Consider the following 20,724-nt stretch of genomic DNA (forward strand, 5'->3'; position numbering starts at 1 on the left):
AAATGTTAATCCAACTCATCCCAAAGATGGCTTGGCATCAGGCATGGTAACCATATACACCTAAAAATGTTCTTAAAGGGTTCTTTAGTAATGGCAATTGTTCTATTTAGGACAACGAGTTCTATATAGAACCATTTCATGCTTAAATGGGTCTTGGTGAAATGGTTTTTCAGCTCGATGAAGAATGTGTTGTATATGGTTCTGTATTGCCCTTGTTTGAAAACGGTAGCATCAAAAAGGGTTCTATTATTGTTACGATGTCAAGCTTGGAACAATAGCAGAACCCTTTTTGGTGCTATATAGAGCCATAAAGTTGTGATTGTTGTCTAAAATGGACATTTGTTCTCCTTTCTTGGAGAATAAGTTCTCCTCTAAAATGTTCCAGGACTTTTCTCTACTTATTTTTCCCTCGATGACAATGACCACCTTCCCTTCTCTTCTGTGAGGAAGCTCCTTCACCTTTACGCTGACTGCTAACAGTTGCGTAAAGTCTTGCGATTGAAAGGAAAAAACTTTTATAATGAAACCAGATATTTTGCATGAGAACATTGTTGTTTCTTTTTTTGTTTTGCAGCATTGACAGGTAGAACTTGATGAATTTAAATTTTTAACATTTAAGCATCTGTTGCATTGTCACCAGGGATTTTATATCAGAAAAAAATATGGATATTTAAAAAAGATTTGAATCATTTGATAAGATTTTAGCCAGTTGACAATTATTATCAGTCCAAATTCCCCCATAGTTACAGAATCAAACCTTCCAGATTTGCCTCCAGTGAAAACTGCAGGAAAAGTTTGCAGACAAAAATCAGGAACAATAATAAGAAGAAGATACTTTTAGATAACAATGCACAAATATTGATCATTTGCACGAGAGAATGAATGTTTAAACACTCCAATTTTACTATTGAACAGAAATTCTGCTTCATGTTTTTCCAAATCTTCACTGTGCAGAATGGTCAGATCACTCACCAAAGTCTTCCAGGTTAGTGACGTTGAAACTTCTGCATTATTACAACTTGGCACCAGCTGAATCAGCTACACCTACAGATCTTTATCTCTGCACTTCTATCAGCTGTGCTTTGTTCCTTAGGACTTGTGAGTCACAGCACAAGTTCACATTAGAACAAAATACGTAACACATTTTTCTGAGTAAAGATCATAGACATAGAAATATGCCATACTAGAAAATGCGTTATGTTTTTACTGATTGTAAGTAATTTAAGACCAGAATCTCTTATGTAAAGCACTGGAAAGTTACTCAGCACCGAATGACATTAAGTTACTTCAACATAACCATAAAACCATATCTACATGCTTTTTTTAGAGCTGTTTCCACACAGATGCATGTTTCTGGCATATGCTCCATATTTCCATAAAGAGTCTTTGATGTGGCACTAGAACGCTCCAAACTGTGCCAAATATTCTGGTAAACAAAATCATCAATGTGTCTTTAAGCACGTGTCCATTCGCAATGCTGTCATCTCTGCCAACTTCAATTCAACCTGCCCTCAGTCATCTAGACTATAGTGCAGCAGTAGCACTTCAGTCGTAGTCTGTTAATTCATGGCACAGTTTAGCCCAGAGAATTTGAAGGCGATATGTTCACATTTTAATTGATATTTCCTGAATAGATCAGTGCAACATCAAACACAAACTTATCTTGAGTTTTTTACTCCGAGTACACAGTTTCAATTAAAAAAAAAACTTGGATAATCTTTATAGCCAATCAAAATATTTTATTGTGTTAATAATATTTATATTTAAGAAGAATATGCTTCAATATCAATCAAGTATTCTATGTACAAACTAGTATTCTATGGTGGCATCTTTGTGAGAAGATCTTTTATGTTTTAGAGGAATATTCCTCAGATATCAATCAAAATCCATCTGGACATCTGATTAAATATACACACACACCTAAATTCCAAATTTGGGACAGTTTTTGGAAAGTCAATACATCCATCCATCCATTTTCTAAGCCACTTTTCCATCAGGGTCTGGAGCCTATCCCAGCAGTCTTTGGGCGGAAGGCAGGATACACCCTGGACAGGTCACCAGTCCATCGCAGGGCAGACAGACAGACACTCACACACCAGGGGCAATTCAGCACGTCCAATTGGCCTGACTGCATGTCTTTGGACTGTGGGAGGAAACCCAGAGGAAACCCACGCAGACACAGGGAGAACATGCAAACTCCACACAGAGAGGACCCCGGTCACCCGGCCGGGGAATCGAACCCAGGCCCTCCTCGCTGTGAGGCGACAGCGCTACCCGCCATGCTACCGTGCCGCCCAAAAATTTATACAATGACTAGTAATTTATATTTGACCTGTATTAAGCAGAAAACAGTACAAAACCATAAAATTAGATATTTTCGTTATTTTATCGTTCATTATTTCCATAGACATTCTGAAAGGTTGACTCAACAGACCACATGTTTCCACTGCGCATCAGTTAATTTCAGATGAGCTCAAACCCAGAGAAGTCAGCAGCGTTTCTGGATGCTTCCGCTGTGCACAGCACCCTCTAAACTTGCATTTGTTTATGGACCAAGGAAAATTGTTTATTGACATGTATTTACCATCAAATGTAATGACAGGCATTACAGAAGCATGCTGGTTTTTAATACAGTAATACAGAACTCAGTAATTACTGCCACATTTCTAATCTCTCTTTCCAGTCCAAAGTACTTGAACAAACTGTGGCTAGCGAACTCCAGTATTACTTATCAGGTAACTGCCTCTTTGAAACATTCCATTCCATTTCATCCCTCTCATAGCACAGAAACTGCCTTAATAAAGATCTGCGGATTTTGGCGCTCTTAGCATCCTTCAGCTACTTGACTTGAGTGCAGCCTTTGATACGGTGAGCCACTCAATCCTCCTATCAAGGCTGCATGATCTGGGCATTAGGGACACTGTCCTGGAGTGGTTTAAGTCAATCTGACTGGCATAAAACAGTTTGTCACCCTTGATGGCCATACTTCTCATACATCTATAGTTACTCAGGGGGTCCCTCAAGGCTCAGTCCTTGGACCTCTTTTGTTTATTGTGTACATGCTTCCTCTTGGCCAAATAATACATAGTTTCAAGCTGAACTTGTTATGTGGATGGAACAAAAATTTACATTAGCACTCAGCCTATTAAAAATCCACTCTTCACCCAGCTTGAAAACTACATAACAGAAATTAAAACCTGGATGAAGCACAACTTTCTCATGTTAAATAGTGATAAAACAGAACTAATACAGAACTTATTCTTATAGGATCCTTATTCTTTCTCTCATTCCATCGACAATGTAACTCTGTCCCCTTCCCCTTTGGTACAAAATCTGGGCGTTCTCTTCGACTCACCTCTATCATTCAGTGCACACATCAAATCTATAGTTAAACCCTCTTTTTTCCATCTCCGGAACTTTGCAAACATTCGATCGTCACTCTCTCAGACTGCTGCAGAAACCCTTATTCATGTGCTTATTTCTAGTCGCCTGGACTGCTGTAACTCTCTACTTGCTGGTATTAACTCCTCACATTTATGCAAACTGCAGATGGAACAGAACTTGCTGGTTCTGCTCGTCTCCTCACCCACACCTGTACACATCAGCATTTTACACCCATGCTGCAACATCTCCGCTGGCTTCCTGTAAAATACTGCATACAATTAAAAATTCTCCTCCTCCCATACAAATCTCTACATAATCTTTCTCCTTCCTCCCTGTCTGATCTACTTATTCCCTACAAACCAACTCGCACTCTCAGGTCTTCTTCTGCTGGTTTACTCACTGTCCCACCTTCCAACCTGCATGGATACGGTGATCTTGCTTTCTCTAACCTGGCTCCCTGACTCTGGAACTCTCTTCTCTCACATATTCAACACTTAAAACCTGTCTCTTTTCTATTGATTATAATCGTTCCCAATCCTAAACCAGCCCTTTGCCAAGTCCTGCTATGTTTTTGCTTGCGATGTTATGACTGTGCTTTGTGTTCTTATGTTTGTCTTTACTTTCCTGTATTTTGAAAACCTGTAAGCGTCTTTGAGTTCTATAAAAGCATAATGTTTTATTATTATTATTATTATTATTATTATTATTATTATTATTATTACAGTGTCATCTGATTCCTCGAATCATTTAATGATATTATACACTGTTGATGGTAAAATACCTTAAAATCCCTGCAATTGCTCATTGAGAAAAGCTGTGTCCACTGGCATGTTTTTGGGCTTTAGAAAGCTTCATCACCTTCACCATGATGATTGGTGATTTGAACATTATTATTAGGTGTATTATCAGAGAACTGATAGCCATAATGTGATCATCAGGGCTTTAGCTAGATACAGTGGATCAAAAAAAACAAAACGCCACCTGGATTTATATCTTTATATCTTTATCAGCTTTATTAGGACAAATATTAGGACAAAGCCAGCTTACTGATTACTGCAATATCAAGTTACTGTAAGCTAGAAATAAACGAAAGCTACCCCATATTGCTTTGCATTTTTACAGCTGAAATGAAGCCATTATGTTTGGTTGTTGATTAACTGCTGATAAGGGTTTCCATGTTTGATGCTTGACATTTTATGCCAGATGTTTTCCATGAATCCGATGGAATTCTTTAGCGATGAACAGCTGGAGTTAGGGAGGTACCTTTGACCATTTGCACTTGGTGTAAGCAGCCTATAGAATACAGCTGACAATATTACATACAAAATTGAAATTTATTTGCATTCATCTGCTTTATATTGACTGTTTGGACTGAATTGCACTGTATTGAAATGAGATACTATTATCGCTTCAGTTGCTTTTCAATTGTTATCATCAAGATAACTGAAAGATCAAAAGTGAACACATTAGTATCGTTTGCATAATGAGTGATTTTCTAAATATTTGTGAAGGTTCAAAGCCAACTGTGGGCTATTTAACCTCACAGCGTCATAAACGTATAAATGCAAGCACTGTTTGTGCACGATTACAGCGCTGCAGTGAATTATTGACAGAGTGTTTATTAAAGTAGGTGGGTTCAGTCGGTTCATGATCTCTAGGTTTTATGATGGTCATTCGTGCTGGATTAAACTACAATACTAAACTGTAATTCCCTGTGGAACAGATCAAAAACCTTCTCTAAACAAGTTCACTCTAGATTACTGTCAAGGCAGAATGTCATGAGGCCAGATGCAATCAACTAGATTCGTTTTTCAGAGAATTAAACTGAAATGTGTTCCATTTTAGGCGCTTTTAGGTTGCACACCAGCTCATTTTCCCGGTTGCCTTTTTCTAAAACCCTGAATTGGTTTTACACAGGGAGATACTCAAGCTTGGCTTAACATGATCAGAGGTCCACAGGTCAATACCCTTGGTGTTGGTAATGAGGTAATAAGGTCATGAGCTCTACCTTCCTGTGGTGTGCAGTTCTGACCACAATCAGCAACACCTGCTCTACACAATTCATTTCTCCAGAACTTGACTGGCTGGTTCAGATGTATTAGTGTCAGGTAACGGAGTAGGCGGCACGTTAATGGGAGGTTGGAACTACTTCTTGATAAAATTATGGTTTGCACCTGTTTATTACAAGCCGGGTTAATGCAAAAAGGCATTTTACAATTTTAAGTTGAGCCAGCTTTCATCTGTATACACTGTATAGACGCCTCACTTTCTGAATGTGAGTGCTGAGTGTGAAATATGTTGGCTGAGTTAAATTGCACCATAGCATCTTAAATAGAATCCAACAATTTACAACTAGTCTTCAATTACATTGGCACCAGGGATTTAGCATGAAATTTTTTTTTTACAAAGAATTGAAGCATTTGATAAGATATTAGCACGTGTAAAAGACAGTTAGCAATTAGATACAGTAATCAACAAAACCGATACACAACCTGGGTTCATATCTGTACAGCTTTATTAGGACATAATAATATAGGTGTGTGTGTGAAAGAGAGAGTGAGTTTAGCCAATCGCCAGCAAGATATTACCTATCCCTTTGTTGGCCATCTGAGACGTTCATTTATTTGAACAGAGCAATATTTAATTAGTACAGAAGAACAATGAAGACCTGTATACTACACAGATATCTCTTATACTACTACTGTGGTAGTTATAATGCTATCTCTGGTGGTTTGCTAGAGTGTTGCTAAGTGGTTGCGATGATATCGCTGGTAGTTGCTTGTGGGTTGCTGGGTGGTTAGTATGACATTTCAGGTGGTTGCTAGGGTGTTGCTAGGTGATTGATATGGTATTTCTGGCATTTCAGGTAGTTGCTATGCCAAAAAGCTTTATACAAGCACACCATTGTTGATCAAACCAAACATTCCAGAGTTGCAACAACCAATATCTCAAAAACGGTGGGACAAGTTTGCAGACAAAAATCTGGAAGAAGAAGAAGATATTGTTAGATAACAATGCACAATTATTAATAATTTGCATGAGAGAATGAATGTTTGAATATGTCAACAAATTTTATCATTGAACTCATTATTGGTTTTAAATTGCTGACAGTAAATTTACTTCATATTTTCCAAATCTTCTCGGTGCAGAGCAGTAAGTTCACTTACCAAAGTCTTCCAGGTTGGTGGCGTTGAAATTTCTGCAATATTAAGCCTTGTGTTGAGTTATAAAACAAGTTCCCATTAGGACAAAATATGTAACACATGTTTCTGAGTGAAGATCATAGACATAGAAATATACCACACTAGAGAATACGTTATGTTTGTACTGATTGTAAGTAATTTAAGACCAGGAATCTCTTACATAAAGCACTGGAAAGCTACTCAGCGCTGAATGACATTAAGTTACCTCCACATAACCATAAAACCACATCTCCATGGTTTTTTAGAGTTGTTTCCATGCAGATGCAGGTTGCTGGAATATACTCCATATTTCCACAGAGAGCCTTTGATGTGGCACTAGATCGCACCAAATTGAGCCAAATATTCTGGCAAACAAAATCGTCCATTCGCAATGCTGTCATCTCTGCCAACTTCAATTCAACCTGCCTTCAGTCATATAGACTGTAATGCAGTAGCAGCACTTCAGTCGTGGTCTGTTCATTCATTGCAGTTTAGCCCAGAGAATCTGAAGGTAATATGTTCATTTCAATTGATACTTCCTGAATAGATCAGTAGAAGGATATGCTCATGCATTGTAGAGCAAAACAAGTATTCTAAAGTGCTGTCATTGTGAAAAATATGTTTTAGATATCAATCAGAATTTATCTGGACATCTGATCAAATATACACACAAACATTGATTGCAAATTTAGGAGAGTTTTTGCCATGTTGATAAAGTTATTTGTCAATTATATTTGACAGTACAAAAGTACAATACATGATTTAACCTTATGAAATATCGTTTTTTTGTAAATACAAGTTGTTTCCAATTTCAAAACTTGCATATTTATTTTTTAAACTTTTCTTTTTTGGTCTGGACAACATGATGTCCATTTTTTCCATAAACAATTTGAAAGGTCGACTCACCAGACCACAGTACGTTCCCGCTGTTCATCAGTCCATTTTAAATGAGCTCAAGCCCAGAGAAGTCGGCAGTGTTTCTGGAAGCTTCTGCTGTGCACATCTAAAAATGCTTCTTTAACGATTGGATTATCTGCTGACACATTTTTGGCACACTGGCAAGCCTTGACCCAACCTTGATCATAACGGACTAGACCTTTCCCGCATGCTCCTTTATATAGCATGATATTTCTAATGTTTCTTGAGCATTTTATAATGTTGTAGGTCTTAAATGGCCTCTGTCCCAACATATTTGGAATGTGTTCAGGGCATCAGTTTGAGAATGAGAAAACATTGAAGTAAATTAGATAAAACAAATTTCTCACCTTTGTCTTATTTTCATGTAAGTACAGGTCAAAGTGGATTACTTTATTTTTATTGGCATTTCTCCCAGCTTTTTTGGAATTGATATTTGTAGATCACTTCAATATCAGGTTATTGAAAGAAGTGAAAGTTACTCCATATCACTTTGCATTTTTATGACTGAAATGAAGCCATTCTGTTTGGTTATGGATTAACTCCTGATAAGGGTTCCCTGTTTCATGCTCGTTGCTTTATACCAACTTTTTTCCTGAATGTGATGGAATTCTACATGCGATGAACAGCTGGAGTTATGAAGATACCTTTGACCATTGGAGCCAATACTTGCCCTCGTCTAGGCTGATGTAAGCAACCTATAGAAAACAACTGACAATATTACATGCCAACTGAAATTTGCTTGAAATTGAAATGTGTATTCATCAGCTTTCTACTGACACTTATGACTGAATTACACTGTATTAAAATGTGAGACTTTATTACTATTATCGCTTCAATTGCTTCCCAATTGTTATTGTTTGTAGTATATGACCAAGATAAATAAACATTTTTATCAATAGTAAATACATTAGTGTATATTGCATTCTGACATAATGAGCGATTTTCTAAATATTTGTGAATGTTCAAAGCCAACTGCGGGCTGTTTAATCTCACAGCGTCATAAAGGTAGAAGCGCAAACACCGCAGTGAATTATCGACAGAGTATTTATTAAAGTAGTCAGGGTCATTTGGTTCATGATCTTTGGTTTTATGATGGTCATTCACCAGAAGAATCCACATTTTTAAGAGAAATAAGCTTGATTGTACTGAGGTGTCCGTGTTTTTAGGTTGTATACTTTTAGCTTGTTTTCCTTCCTTTAATACCCTGTTGGAGCTGAATTACTCTTACTCAAGCTTGGATTAACATGCTCAGAGGTCCACAGGTCAACTTTTTTAATTGATGAAAAAGTATGTCTTTATTAGATCAGCAAACCAGTATATGACCATGGTACATAGCCTCTGTATGTACTTTTAGTAGATATTGTAATACATATCGTAATAGATATTGCTCAGAAAAAACACTCTGATTAAAGCATTGAAAAGTAAAACAGTGCTAAAATCTTTTTAAAGATTAAAACTTCTTCATTGAGAATCTTCAGTTCACTCAGCACACCATTTATAAGCACCATAACACAACCGGCCTAGTTTTTCAAAAGTGTCTGAGCACTTTTGCTCACAGACTGAGTGAATGCTTTGCCTGAGAACACTGACATCTATGTCTGCTGTCTAATACCTTGTGATTATTTTAGATCAATGTGTGAAGGAATCAAATGTGGCCCAGATGCTTGTCATTTAATCTTCTAACCACTAGAGGGAGCTCCAAGATCTAATATAAGACCATTCTGCAATCACCAGCGCAGAGAACTGGTATACTGGCAAGTGAGTTAAATAATTAAACAAAAGAAGTTGACACAACAATCTCATAACGAGAAATACTAGATATTTTTGACTAGATATGTGGTTCTCAAGCCTGGTCCTGGAGAACTACTGCATGTTTTCGTGTTCTTCCTGCTCTACTACATGTAGGTGGCCTCATGAAGAGCTTATTAATGAGCTCATTAGTTGCATCAGGTGTTTGTAAGAAGGAAAAACCTGTACATGTGCATTGCTGAGATCTTCCAGGACCAGGACTGAGAAACACTGGACTAGATTTAAGACACTTCCACTAACCAAGATATAATTTCACTTGTCTACACTTTTAAAAAAGGGTTTCAAGGGTCGTTCAGTACAGAAAATGGTTCTGTATAGAACCATGAACATTCAAAGAAACCTTTCCCTGATTAAAGAGTTCTTTGCCTCATAAAAGTGTTCTTTGGGTTGATGGAAAATGTGCTTGAATGTGCTATAAACGGTTTTGTATAGAACCTTTTTCAAAAGGGTTCAATATAGAACCCAAAAGGGTTCTTCTATTGTCACAAGGTTGACTTCGTAACCTAGAAGAATCTTTTGGCTGCTATACAGAACCATTTTCAAAAAGGTTCTATATAGAACCATCTATAGCACATTCCCCATGCGTCTGAAGAACACTTTCATGATACAAAGGACCCTTGCGTGTTCATGGTTCTAGAACCATTTTCTTTACTGAAGAACCCTTAAAGCACCATCGTTTTAAAGAGTGTAGCTATGATTTTATGAAGAACAGGTTAGAAAGGAGATGAGGAGAAGATGTGCACACCTAAAAAGGAGGTTTGTCAAGGGTTCTTTAGTCAAAGAAACGGTTCTGTAGTTCTATGTAGAACCTGTTCATGCTTAAATGTTTCTTCAAATGGTAAAATGGCTCTTCAGACTGATGGAGAAAGTGTTATGGTTCTGTATAGAACCTTTTCGAAAATGGTAGTAGAGAGCACCAAACATGGTTCTTCTGTTGTCACGAGCTTGCCATCGTTTTGGAGCTATATACTATAGAACCAATATCCAAAGTTTTCAAAAAGGTTCATATACAACACAATCTCCATCCATATGATGAACCTTTTTACTGTACATAGAACCGTTTTAGCATGAAATGGTTGTACATAGAACTAGACTAACGAACCCTTAAAGAACCATGTTTTTAAGGTATGTACTAGCATATTTAGTTTGCTGCTGTGCAGTAAAACTTGTTAAGGAAAAATCCAGAAGTAAGTAGTGCTTTAGTAATGCTAACATATCGCTATTTCACTGTTTTTGACCATTTTGAAGTCAGTAGTTTACGTTCTCTAACGCACAGAAGAACCGTTCCAAAGTTCTTGTCAGTGTTAGCATGTAGCAGTGGATATTGGTCTTATTCTCATTCTTATTCTGAGTTGTTTGGTGTGGGGAGTAACATCATCTGTCCATTCCAACGGTCAGCTAAACTGATGTAGCTAACACTTAAAGCTAAGTCAACCCAACCCGGCCAGTGGACAAGGACACATGACTGAAGTTAGCAGCAGCGGCAGCGGCAGCAGCAGCAGCAGCAGCAGCGGTTCTGAAGCCTCAATTTTGACCCTGTTCATAAACAGTAGTGTAAGAAACTACATATGGAAGTCTGTTTGAAATGACTCAACATCTAAACCCAGTCTGAGGCGAGCGTGCCACGATTAAGGCCTGTGGTTTACACTATGCTAACAGTTGGACGCTAAGTTCTGCCACTTATTAGCTACATTAGCTTCCTAGCTTCAGTGCAAAACTAAAGAATCAAACTTTAGGTGCCAAACTACTGGTTACATTATTTTCTTCCACGAACCAAAAGAATATTACGACAGTTAACCAACGCTGGTCTGTGATATATAGCCTTCCTGGAAGCTGGGAAAGCTGAATGGTGTGTTGGGCAGTTTTGGACTCCTCAAGCCACCCACACACACAGAGGTCGTCTGCTGGCTGATTTGACTGATGTTTCTGGAGCAGCGCTGCTTCCACAAACACAGTAGCCTATACCACACTGACCCGCCGAGACTCAGCCAGGGCGGAAAACTCTTCTGACAGTAATCGCTTCACGCACACAAGCAATTATCTTTCTCTGCTGCACACACATACACATCACCCTCCCATGTCATCTCAAGGCAATGTAAAAAGTAAATAAATGGAAAAAGAGAAGGGAATGGTGGGAAATCTATATTTTTCCATGTCAGGCCTTCGTTTTGATCGAACCACGATGGAGACCAAGTGGTAGCAATTTCAAGTCAAGGTTACCCATCAACACTAATTTATCTGCCTTCTAGTCCACCCCAACTCTCTCTCTCTCTCTTTCTCTCTCTCTCTCTCTTTCTTTCTGCCCACACACACTAACACACTCCCACCCTACAGAGCTACTGGCTCTGACTCTGCCGACCTTGTCCATGATTGATCTGGGATGCCTCTGCTTCCGAAACCCCTCTCACACCCGTTTATCTTTGAGGAATTGATCAGGCAAAGGGGATAAAGATGTTGAAGATGCACACAAATGCAGTATGAACCAAAAACTCTGTGTCTGCCTTTCCATTTGATAAATGCTGATTGACTAAAGACTGGATCGGTGAAAAATCAATGTTGATAAAAATTTTCCCTTTACCCCTGATGTGGTCGATCAGCCATTATCCAAATTTCGCGTCTTCAGTATTGAATTGGAGCTATTAGGCTCATGTTGCTAACTCTGGAAGTCAATAGTCACCCAAATGGTTGTCCCCAAAAAAACTATTTTAGACACAGGTGTTGAACCAAAGTCAGACTCACATCAGTGTACATGCCCATCACACAGGCAACAGGTTATGTTTACAATCTAAAATACTACAATGCAGCACAACACCTGTTCAAAATAGCTGCCCACAGTAAGTCATACCATCATCTAAACCACATTGACAGGTCTGCGCAACATTAATAAAGAGCTGTATGTAGGTTGAGTGGGTTGGAAGAACCTCCAGGAATGCATTTACAGAAAATATTTGGGTGACTATTGATTTCTATTGCTTGTTAGCAATGATAGCCCATTAAAGCTCTTAGCACTAAAGTAGAGAAGCACAGTGTGGACACCAAATGTGTTTCAGCTGATGCGTTTTTTGTAAAATGTCGCCTCACAGCAAGGAGGGCCTGGGTTCGATTCCCCGGCCGGGTGACCAGGGTCCTCTCTGTGTGGAGTTTGCATGTTCTCCCCGTGTCTGCGTGGGGTTTCCTCCGGGTTCTCCGGTTTCCTCCCACAGTCCAAAGACATGCAGTCAGGCCAATTGGACATGCTAAATCGCCCCTGGGTGTGAGTGACTGTCTGTGTCTGTCTGTCTGCCCTGCGATGGACTGGCGACCTGTCCAGGGTGTATCCTGCCTTCTGCCCGAAGACTGCTGGGATAGGCTCCAGCACCCCCCCGCGACCCTGACGGAGAAGCGGCTTAGAGAATGGATGGATGGATTATTATACGTTTAATATGACTTGTTAATGTAAGGATAGACGCGTCCATTATGTGCTATTTTCTTAGCTCCACTGCACAACTAAAGCCAACGTGTCTTGATACTTTGTCAAACTATTCCTTTTGAAAGTAGATGCTCAGTGTGCTGTGTAAACCCACTTGGCCTCAGAGACTGCTTTAAGCAGGAGATCAGGAGAATTGAGTAAGACAGAGGCTCAACGAGTCTAAGAAGTGCACCGGTCTACATGCAGACATGCTCTCTGTGGTTGCTTAAAAGTTAACATATGAAATACCCACATGCTTCCCAATGAAGACAGACAGAGTAATGCAGCACTCTATAATGGGTTTATTAAAGGGTTATTGCACATACTGAATGATGTCCACATTATCAACGCTCTTGCATTTCTCCTCAGAAGATTCTCAGTACTTTAGCATGACCTGAAACGAGAGATAATCTGTAAATCTTTGACACAACACTTTCCCTGTACTTTTAGCAGCAACTGTGTATTTGTAAGGCATATTTTTCTATGTGGAAATGGTGCACATATTAGATTCAGTAAATTCTATGCACCACTTTCTCTGTGTAGTTACTGACTTCCAATGCATTTTCCTTCAGTAATGTGATAAGAAGAAGAAGAAGAAACATAATATTATTGGTTAAATGTCTTTTTCCCTGGCCATTTGTGCATGGTGATGTAATCAAAACTCAGAAGACTGTTTGGAGGAGGGCACCAGGCATTATTTTGATGGAGGTTTAGCTGAAAACCATATTTTTGTCTATTCAAATGATATGCTATGATATAGTGAATTGCGCTTAAAGGAGAATTCCACTCATTTTTTGACATTTCTGCTTAACTCATTGATTAGGATGGAAGCCGAGCCATTCTGAGTGGTTTGACGTGAAATGGCTCGCTGCAGAGAAGCTTGCTGACTTTGATCTCTTTACAGTGGTGGTAACAGGACCCAGGGGTCACGATGATGACAAAACAAATTTTGCCATTTTATTTACTATCCAAAGTGACCAATGAATATTCATGTGCCTTTAAAAGTTTTTAAAGGCATGATAAACTCATAGAAAACAGGCTTGCCTTATAACAGGCCACATGTGACACATTAAAAAAATACATTCTAGGAGAAAATTTTATCTTAAAACTATCATGAAACAATGTCTCAGACATCAGGCAGCGTAGTAACTATTTTGTGCAATAATGTTCAGTTACGTAGCTTTTAGAGGCATCAAATGCTTGAGATGTCTGGTTCCTATCACCACCACTGTGAACAGTTCTGATTGTGTAAGTTTCTCTGGAATAGACGTTTCACACCAAACCACTCTGAATGACTATTACTGCACACTAGTAGATAATAACACTAGAAGCAGGTTTGGAAGAGGGTGAAAATAGACGGAACAGAACAAATGCAGAAATACTAAAGATTACTACTATACAAGCATTACTATCCACAAAAACTCAGAGGGCTCGTCAGCCTGTTCAAAGCTTGTGCTTCTAGGTGTTTTTGCCCACCTCATCCAGCCAGTCGTTGAAGGCGGAGGTGCGTGTGAACACTGTGGGTTTTTTCAGCTCGTTACAGAGACGCGTCGACACAAAGCTGGTGACGCCCTGAACGTACCACCTCCCATCACTCCCCTTACAGTTCAGAGGACCACCAGAGTCTCCCTGCAGAGAGAGAGAGAGAGAGAGAGAGAAACAGTGTGTGAGAGAAAGAGTGAGAGTGAGAGAGAGAATGAGTAATAGGGGCCAAATTCCATTTACCAAACCTTTTATAAGTTGAATATACAGTATATTGTCTATTATCATGTTTATTATTTAATACATGTTTACTTTGTGTTCTTATTTCTTTTTTATTATTATTGTTATGTCATTTTCAACATCACTGTTGTTAATTATATAGTTCCTATTAGTTTTACAAAGCATACTAAATTTTGAGGTCTATGTGCTTTGGCAACACTGAACTCACTGAACACTGAAACGAGAGAGACACAGAAAAAAAGATTACAATGTTTAGATTAGTGAAAAATATTGCTTTTGTTAATATAAACCCTTCTTTTACTTCTTTTAAAATGAATGATTTGCACCATAATCACACTATGTGGAATCAATTCATAAATCTATTCAATAAAATTTTACAGTACATACAGTAAACGTCTACAGCTCTTTTCATCATCCGCAAATTTTTTAAATGCATAGCTTTATACAAATCAGTTGAAAATTAGTACCTTTTGATAGATTTATTTACAATAAAGTTTTCATATTTTTGAATTTTTACAACTCCTAACACAGCTGACCAAGGAGGGGCTGGCACGTGCTTCCTCCAAGTCACAGGAAACCAGCCACCACTTGGTACTAAAAACAGCTTGCTGGACAGCCTAACACACATGGAGGAAAATGATAACCACCCATTCTGTTATGTCAGATAACAGACATCTAAGTTGGCTTGCATTGTGCTGAATGATGGGTGAGGGAGTGTCAGGAAAGGCCAATCTTGGACTCTCTTGGACGCCCAGACATATTTCACTGTGGCGTCACCAGGGATCAAACTCACGATCTCTTGATGATAAGGCCAAAGATTGGACGGTAATGCCACTTGGAAACCTGTGAAGTTCTACAACAGTCAACAACAGTTGTTTAAACTATAAAAACATTCCTCAAGCACCCATATTCCACATTTCTTTAAAGAACTACCCATTGAACAGTTTCTAATCTCAGTCTTGGGCACACCGAACTGGCTGTGGCTACTTATGAGCAGTAGTGTAATAAGGTCAAATAGCCTCTCTGCACCAGCAGAGTGGAAATTGACTATATCTTCAATGAATGTAATGAAATACAGTATTCATACATTAAAATATGTCATTGTCAGACTAACTAGGACTCTGTGTGAAATCGTGACTTTGCGTTGAATTGCTAGTGCGCAATAAGGGGTGAAAGGGGAGGGGTGAGATTCCCCTGCTGTAAAACATCTTACACCTGTCCACATAGACAGCCATGTCGAGATAAAACAAACAGCAGCTGTGGATTCTAGAATTCGTTGTTATAGACATTACCAAAGAAGAAAAAATTCCTGCATAGTTCAATACAGAGACCTTCAAAACAGGTGGGAATTGTTTTCGGCTGCTGTGAAAAAGGGTTAAACCGCTTGCTGCCACATGAAGAACATTTTTAAACTAAACTGACAAAATATTTGGCGCAGATCCGAGTTACTGTGCTTAGAGAGTGTGCTTTGTGGACTCACAGTGCAGCCGGAGCGTATGTCTCCTCCAGCACACACCATGGAGGTCTTCACGTACATGCCCCACCAGTCACTCTGGCTGCACACGCTGTACTCCACCACCGGCAACAAGGCCTGCTGGAGCTTATCAGGAATAGGGCCATGAGCTGTGGGGGACATATACACGCAAAGGTGCTGTCAAACGGAACATGAGAGCGTGTACAGTTATACGATACAGGCACACAAGAGCATGCAGGCAGCCCTGAATCCATGCAAACTCACTTTTAAAGAACCTCACACAGTCATGCAATACACAGTTACATAGTGCAGACACACTTCAGGAGTATGTGACATATACACCGTATGTACTGTATATATAAGATACACAACAGACAAAGCCCCCCATGGTCTGACCTCCAGGAGGACGCAATCATACTACTGATCACTGTATATACTGGCATCTCTTTTAAATCATTGATGTGTCTGTAAATTTCTTGTTTCTGCACTCACTGTCCCGTGTTGTAGTTCTGCAGTTACAGACTGTAGTCCATCTGTTTCTCTGCATACTTTGTTAGTCCCCTTTCACCCTGTTCTTCAGTGGTCAGGACCCCCATAGGACCACCATAGAGCAGGTATTATTTGGGTGATGGACCGATCTCAGCACTGCAGTGACACTGACGTGGTGGTGTGTTAGAGTGTGTCAGTGTCACTGCTGGACTGAGAATCGTCCACCAACCAAAAATATACAAAATCCAGCTACCAGTGTCCTCTGACCACTGATGAAGGACTAGAAGATGACCAACACAAACTGTGCTGCAGCAGATGAGCTACTGTCTCAGACTTTACATCTACAAGGTGGACCAACAAGGTAGGAGTGTCTAATAGATCGATCTATCTATCTATCTATCTATCTATCTATCTATCTATCTATCTATCTATCTATCTATCTATCTATCTATCTATCTATCCATCCATCCATCCATCCATCCATCCATCCATCCATCTGTCCCATAAAGCAGTTTGCGTGTGGTCTCACTGTCGAGGTCGCCCCAGCCAGAGATGTAGCAGGGTGTGTCATGGGGCAGGATTTCTCCAGCAGGGGGAATACAGGCTTCCTGAACACTCTCATTCAGCACAGGAGCTTTATCCAGCTTCAGCAGAGCAATGTCATTACTGCTCAAATACACACACACACACACACACACACACACAGATAGGAGACAGTTAGTTGGTTCTGGTAAAAACTGGTAAGTACAAAGGGAAGCATAGATGTTATTGTTGCACAGCAGAAACCTAATTCATTCGATGAAGTGAAATGGTTGACCTCTAAACCGCAGGCTTTGTGTTTGTGGGCTGTACGCAGACCCTTATACAGAGTTTAAAGTTAAAGGCAAGGAAGGGGCAAGTTTATTTATGCAGCTCCTTTCATAGACTGCTGTCATTCAAAGTGCTTTAGAAATATACAGAGTCCGTTCAAAAAAGCAGGGAAAGGACCAAAGAAATAAAAAACATAATTAAACACGATCAAGACAACAGATTTGAAAGACAAAGCCAGATTAGAAGTTCAGTAGAGCTAAGTGTTTTAAACCGCATCGAAAGCTCAGAGAGGATCGTTTTAGGGCTGAATTTTATAGTGTGTAGCATTCAGCGCTCTTCTAACGTTGTCTGTCAATCCAAGTAAGAGCAGCATAGTAGCGACACACTGCTTCTCCATGTTTAGTCTTTACCTTTGGCAGGACTAACTCAGAAAAAGGTGCTGACCAAAGCTTAAGCTGTGCGAAAGGCACAGGAGAACAGATACGTATTCAGTCTATTTTTAAAAGCACTTATACAGTCTGAGCAGATTGTACAGCTTCATGAAGTTTATCCCCACTGATGGCAGCGTAATGGTTGAATGCTGGCTCAGCATGTTTCGCTCTGGTTCTAGGCACTGTGAGGTGGTCAGGCTCCACTGATCTGAGGTTTCTTTTAGGCCTATATTTCACCAGCATATTGGTGATGTAAGTAGGACCTTGAGCGAAAAAACTCACCCGCAGCCCACACAGTCAATGTTCCATTTGGGATGGACCACGATGCGGAGGATGTCTCTGATCTGCTCCGTACCCTCCTGCACACTCAGGTCATGCTCCCCCAGAACCACACGATAAATATCACCTGGGCTACACACACACACACACACGTCATAATGATATGCAATGCATACTGAGCATGTGCTCCTTCTATAGTGACCCAATCCTGTGTTTATAAAAGTGGTACTACTTTAGCATAAGACTACCATTACAAAGTTTTTATTAATGGTTTATAATTAGCTTATTAATGCTTATTAGTAAGGTCATAAACACCTTAAAAGCACTATTAAATAGTTCTAACCCATTAAAAAAAATTACTTGTTATGTCTGATGAATATGAATATGTGATAAACCTGACAGCTTTAATGTTGATTGATGAAGACAAGGTAGGATAAATAACCAGCAAAATCTATTTAACTGCATAAATTAATGTGGCAAATAACAGGTCACTGTTTCCCTTTTTATTTATGTGTTGCAATTGTTTATTCATGATTTTAAAGGTATTAAGGGACTAATTCATAACCATTGATGCACTAACCACTGATCAAACCCTTTAGAAGAGAAGTTTGATTTTAAAGTGGTAACAAAAACCTATTTTGATGTAGTTTTAGTAACCAAATATATGGCATAATGTTCTAAAAATAACATTTAAAAATAATTTTGGATTTATTTGCATGTTGTTTAGTCTTTTTTTGCCCAAGAAGACAGACATTTGGGGCAGCTCTGATTTACACTTGGATAATTATCTAATAAATGATATGTACAGTCTTGTGTTCTGTATTGACAGGTTGCATTTATTCCAGTAGAAAATGTAAAAATGTGAAGACACACAACAGTAACTTTTCCTCCCATTCAAATCATAAAAATACATCTCCTCTTTCATGTACAAACACAAGTGTGGTATAGACTGAGCGTTTAGAATCTGCTTAATGAGTGAGAATGAATTAACCCCTTAAAATCTCAGGCTTATTACATACTAAGTTTTAGTATTCAGTAACTACAGGGACTTCAATGCAAACTGGCTGAGCTACACTTAGATTATTGAAACATGTAGTAAAACTTTAAGCCCTGGCCTTTTAAGAAGTTAAACAACCTAAAGAAAGGTCAACCCGTTCTAGCAGTGTGGGCTTCAGTGACAGTGTCGCACTCACAAGATGCAGTGTCCAGCGGTCAGGACCCAGCGTGGGGCGATCAGAGTACCTCCACAGGTGTGGTACCAGCGGAGGCCGTGTTTATACTGCAGTGAGATCTGTAGATATGCAGGCACACATGCGGAGACTCATGACGAAGATGAAGAAAGTACCTTGTAAACTAAAATTCAAATAAATAAGCCATTATCACACTGAAATGAGTAGCTGGGAAAAATCGACAGCTACAGATTATTACCCTCATCTCAAACGTAGTTGATCAGTGGTGCCCAAAGTTCTTTAGCTTTTTACTGGAGCTACGAGGCTAATGTAGCCGGTAATAATGCAAGTTAATGGTACACCAATAAGCATTGTACAAGCTCCATGCACATGTGCGTCAAGGTGTTAGGTAATCACAAATACACTCACTCATGTGATTTCTGATACTGTATGTCATATAGTCATCTATATACATTGATCATTTTTTCATAGCTAAGAATAGTAGCCGTCTGAAGCCTAGTTTTCTCCACAAACTGCATTGGTATCTTCAAATACCAATATGTCTTGCTCAATGGACAACTTTTGAGGAAAAGAGAAACCATGTACGCTCTAAAATGTGAAAAAGAGCAGAAACTGATGTTTTTGGGGTTAAACTACTGCTTTTATTCATCTAAACTAAAATTTTGCTTTGCAATGTTTCATTCAAAGTATGCACTAGAGTTGTAAAACCAGTTGCATTGCTTATTACCTCCTTAAAATGTTTTTAGGTAGAACTGATGATGTTCAGCATGCACAAACAATTTCAACTATGTATAAAGCATCACTTTATGCATAGTTGCCCTTACAGAAGCTGTCAGGTTAAATGATTAGCACAGTGGCTGAGCTGGTTATAATGATTATGGTGATGAAGTACCTGCCAGGGCCAGCTGTGGGGCTTTGCCTCCTCTCCGTTCACCACTCTGTTGGTGGCGGGCTCCACCTGAGGAGAGCCACATCCGTACGCTAGAGGACAAACAGTCAATCAAACACAGTGAAATACACCGAGTGGCCAGTTTGTGTCTACATTCATTGGCCATTTTATCAGAAACATCCGTGGCTGCACGTGTCACCTTGTCTACCTTTGGATACAGTTAGAAGATCTTAGAAGATCAGTGACATTTCTGAACAGTTGAGGACCCTACTTGCCCTATGTGCCCCTTTCCCCATAACCTTTCAGGTAAAGGCCTTTTCACACTCTCAATTGCCAAACATTGTCTATAGTTTGTATGTGATACTGAAACTGACTGCTACTGGTACAGTACTCACCGCAAGCCACCAAGAGCAGCAAACAAGTCAGTCTGGTAAGCATGATGTGTGTTTGTGTGTGTGTGCGTGTAGGTGTGGGTGTGGACTTCTGCCAAGCAGTTCTTTTATCTCCCCCTGACCTACCCATATTAACCCTGTGTTGCCTAACCTGTCACCAGTAATATACTCAAAGAATTTGTCTTTGTCGCTCTTAATTAATTTAAATCTGCCACCAGATTGGTAGTGATGCATGCATGCCAATGTTGATCACAGTGAAATCTATCAGCATGTGGAAATAACTTTCTGTATGCTGCTTTATTTTCTA

The 20,724-nt window shown here is 39.3% G+C and overlaps 1 protein-coding gene across 1 annotated transcript; it reads right to left on the bottom strand.

Moving 5' to 3' along the window:
• Positions 1 to 13,028: 13,028 nt before the first annotated feature.
• On the bottom strand, positions 13,029 to 20,499 carry LOC108435541 (chymotrypsin-like elastase family member 3B). Its single transcript, XM_017711445.2, has 8 exons — positions 20,421 to 20,499; positions 20,029 to 20,117; positions 19,140 to 19,237; positions 17,950 to 18,078; positions 16,956 to 17,092; positions 15,944 to 16,086; positions 14,218 to 14,370; positions 13,029 to 13,135 (listed from the first exon to the last, which is right to left on the bottom strand). The coding sequence occupies exons 1-8, from the start codon at positions 20,461 to 20,463 to the stop codon at positions 13,118 to 13,120; spliced, it is 810 nt and encodes a 269-aa protein (XP_017566934.1). The 5' UTR covers positions 20,464 to 20,499; the 3' UTR covers positions 13,029 to 13,117.
• Positions 20,500 to 20,724: the final 225 nt, after the last annotated feature.

Source organism: Pygocentrus nattereri, chromosome 9 (assembly GCF_015220715.1).
Source record: "Pygocentrus nattereri isolate fPygNat1 chromosome 9, fPygNat1.pri, whole genome shotgun sequence".
NCBI lineage: Eukaryota > Metazoa > Chordata > Actinopteri > Characiformes > Serrasalmidae > Pygocentrus > Pygocentrus nattereri.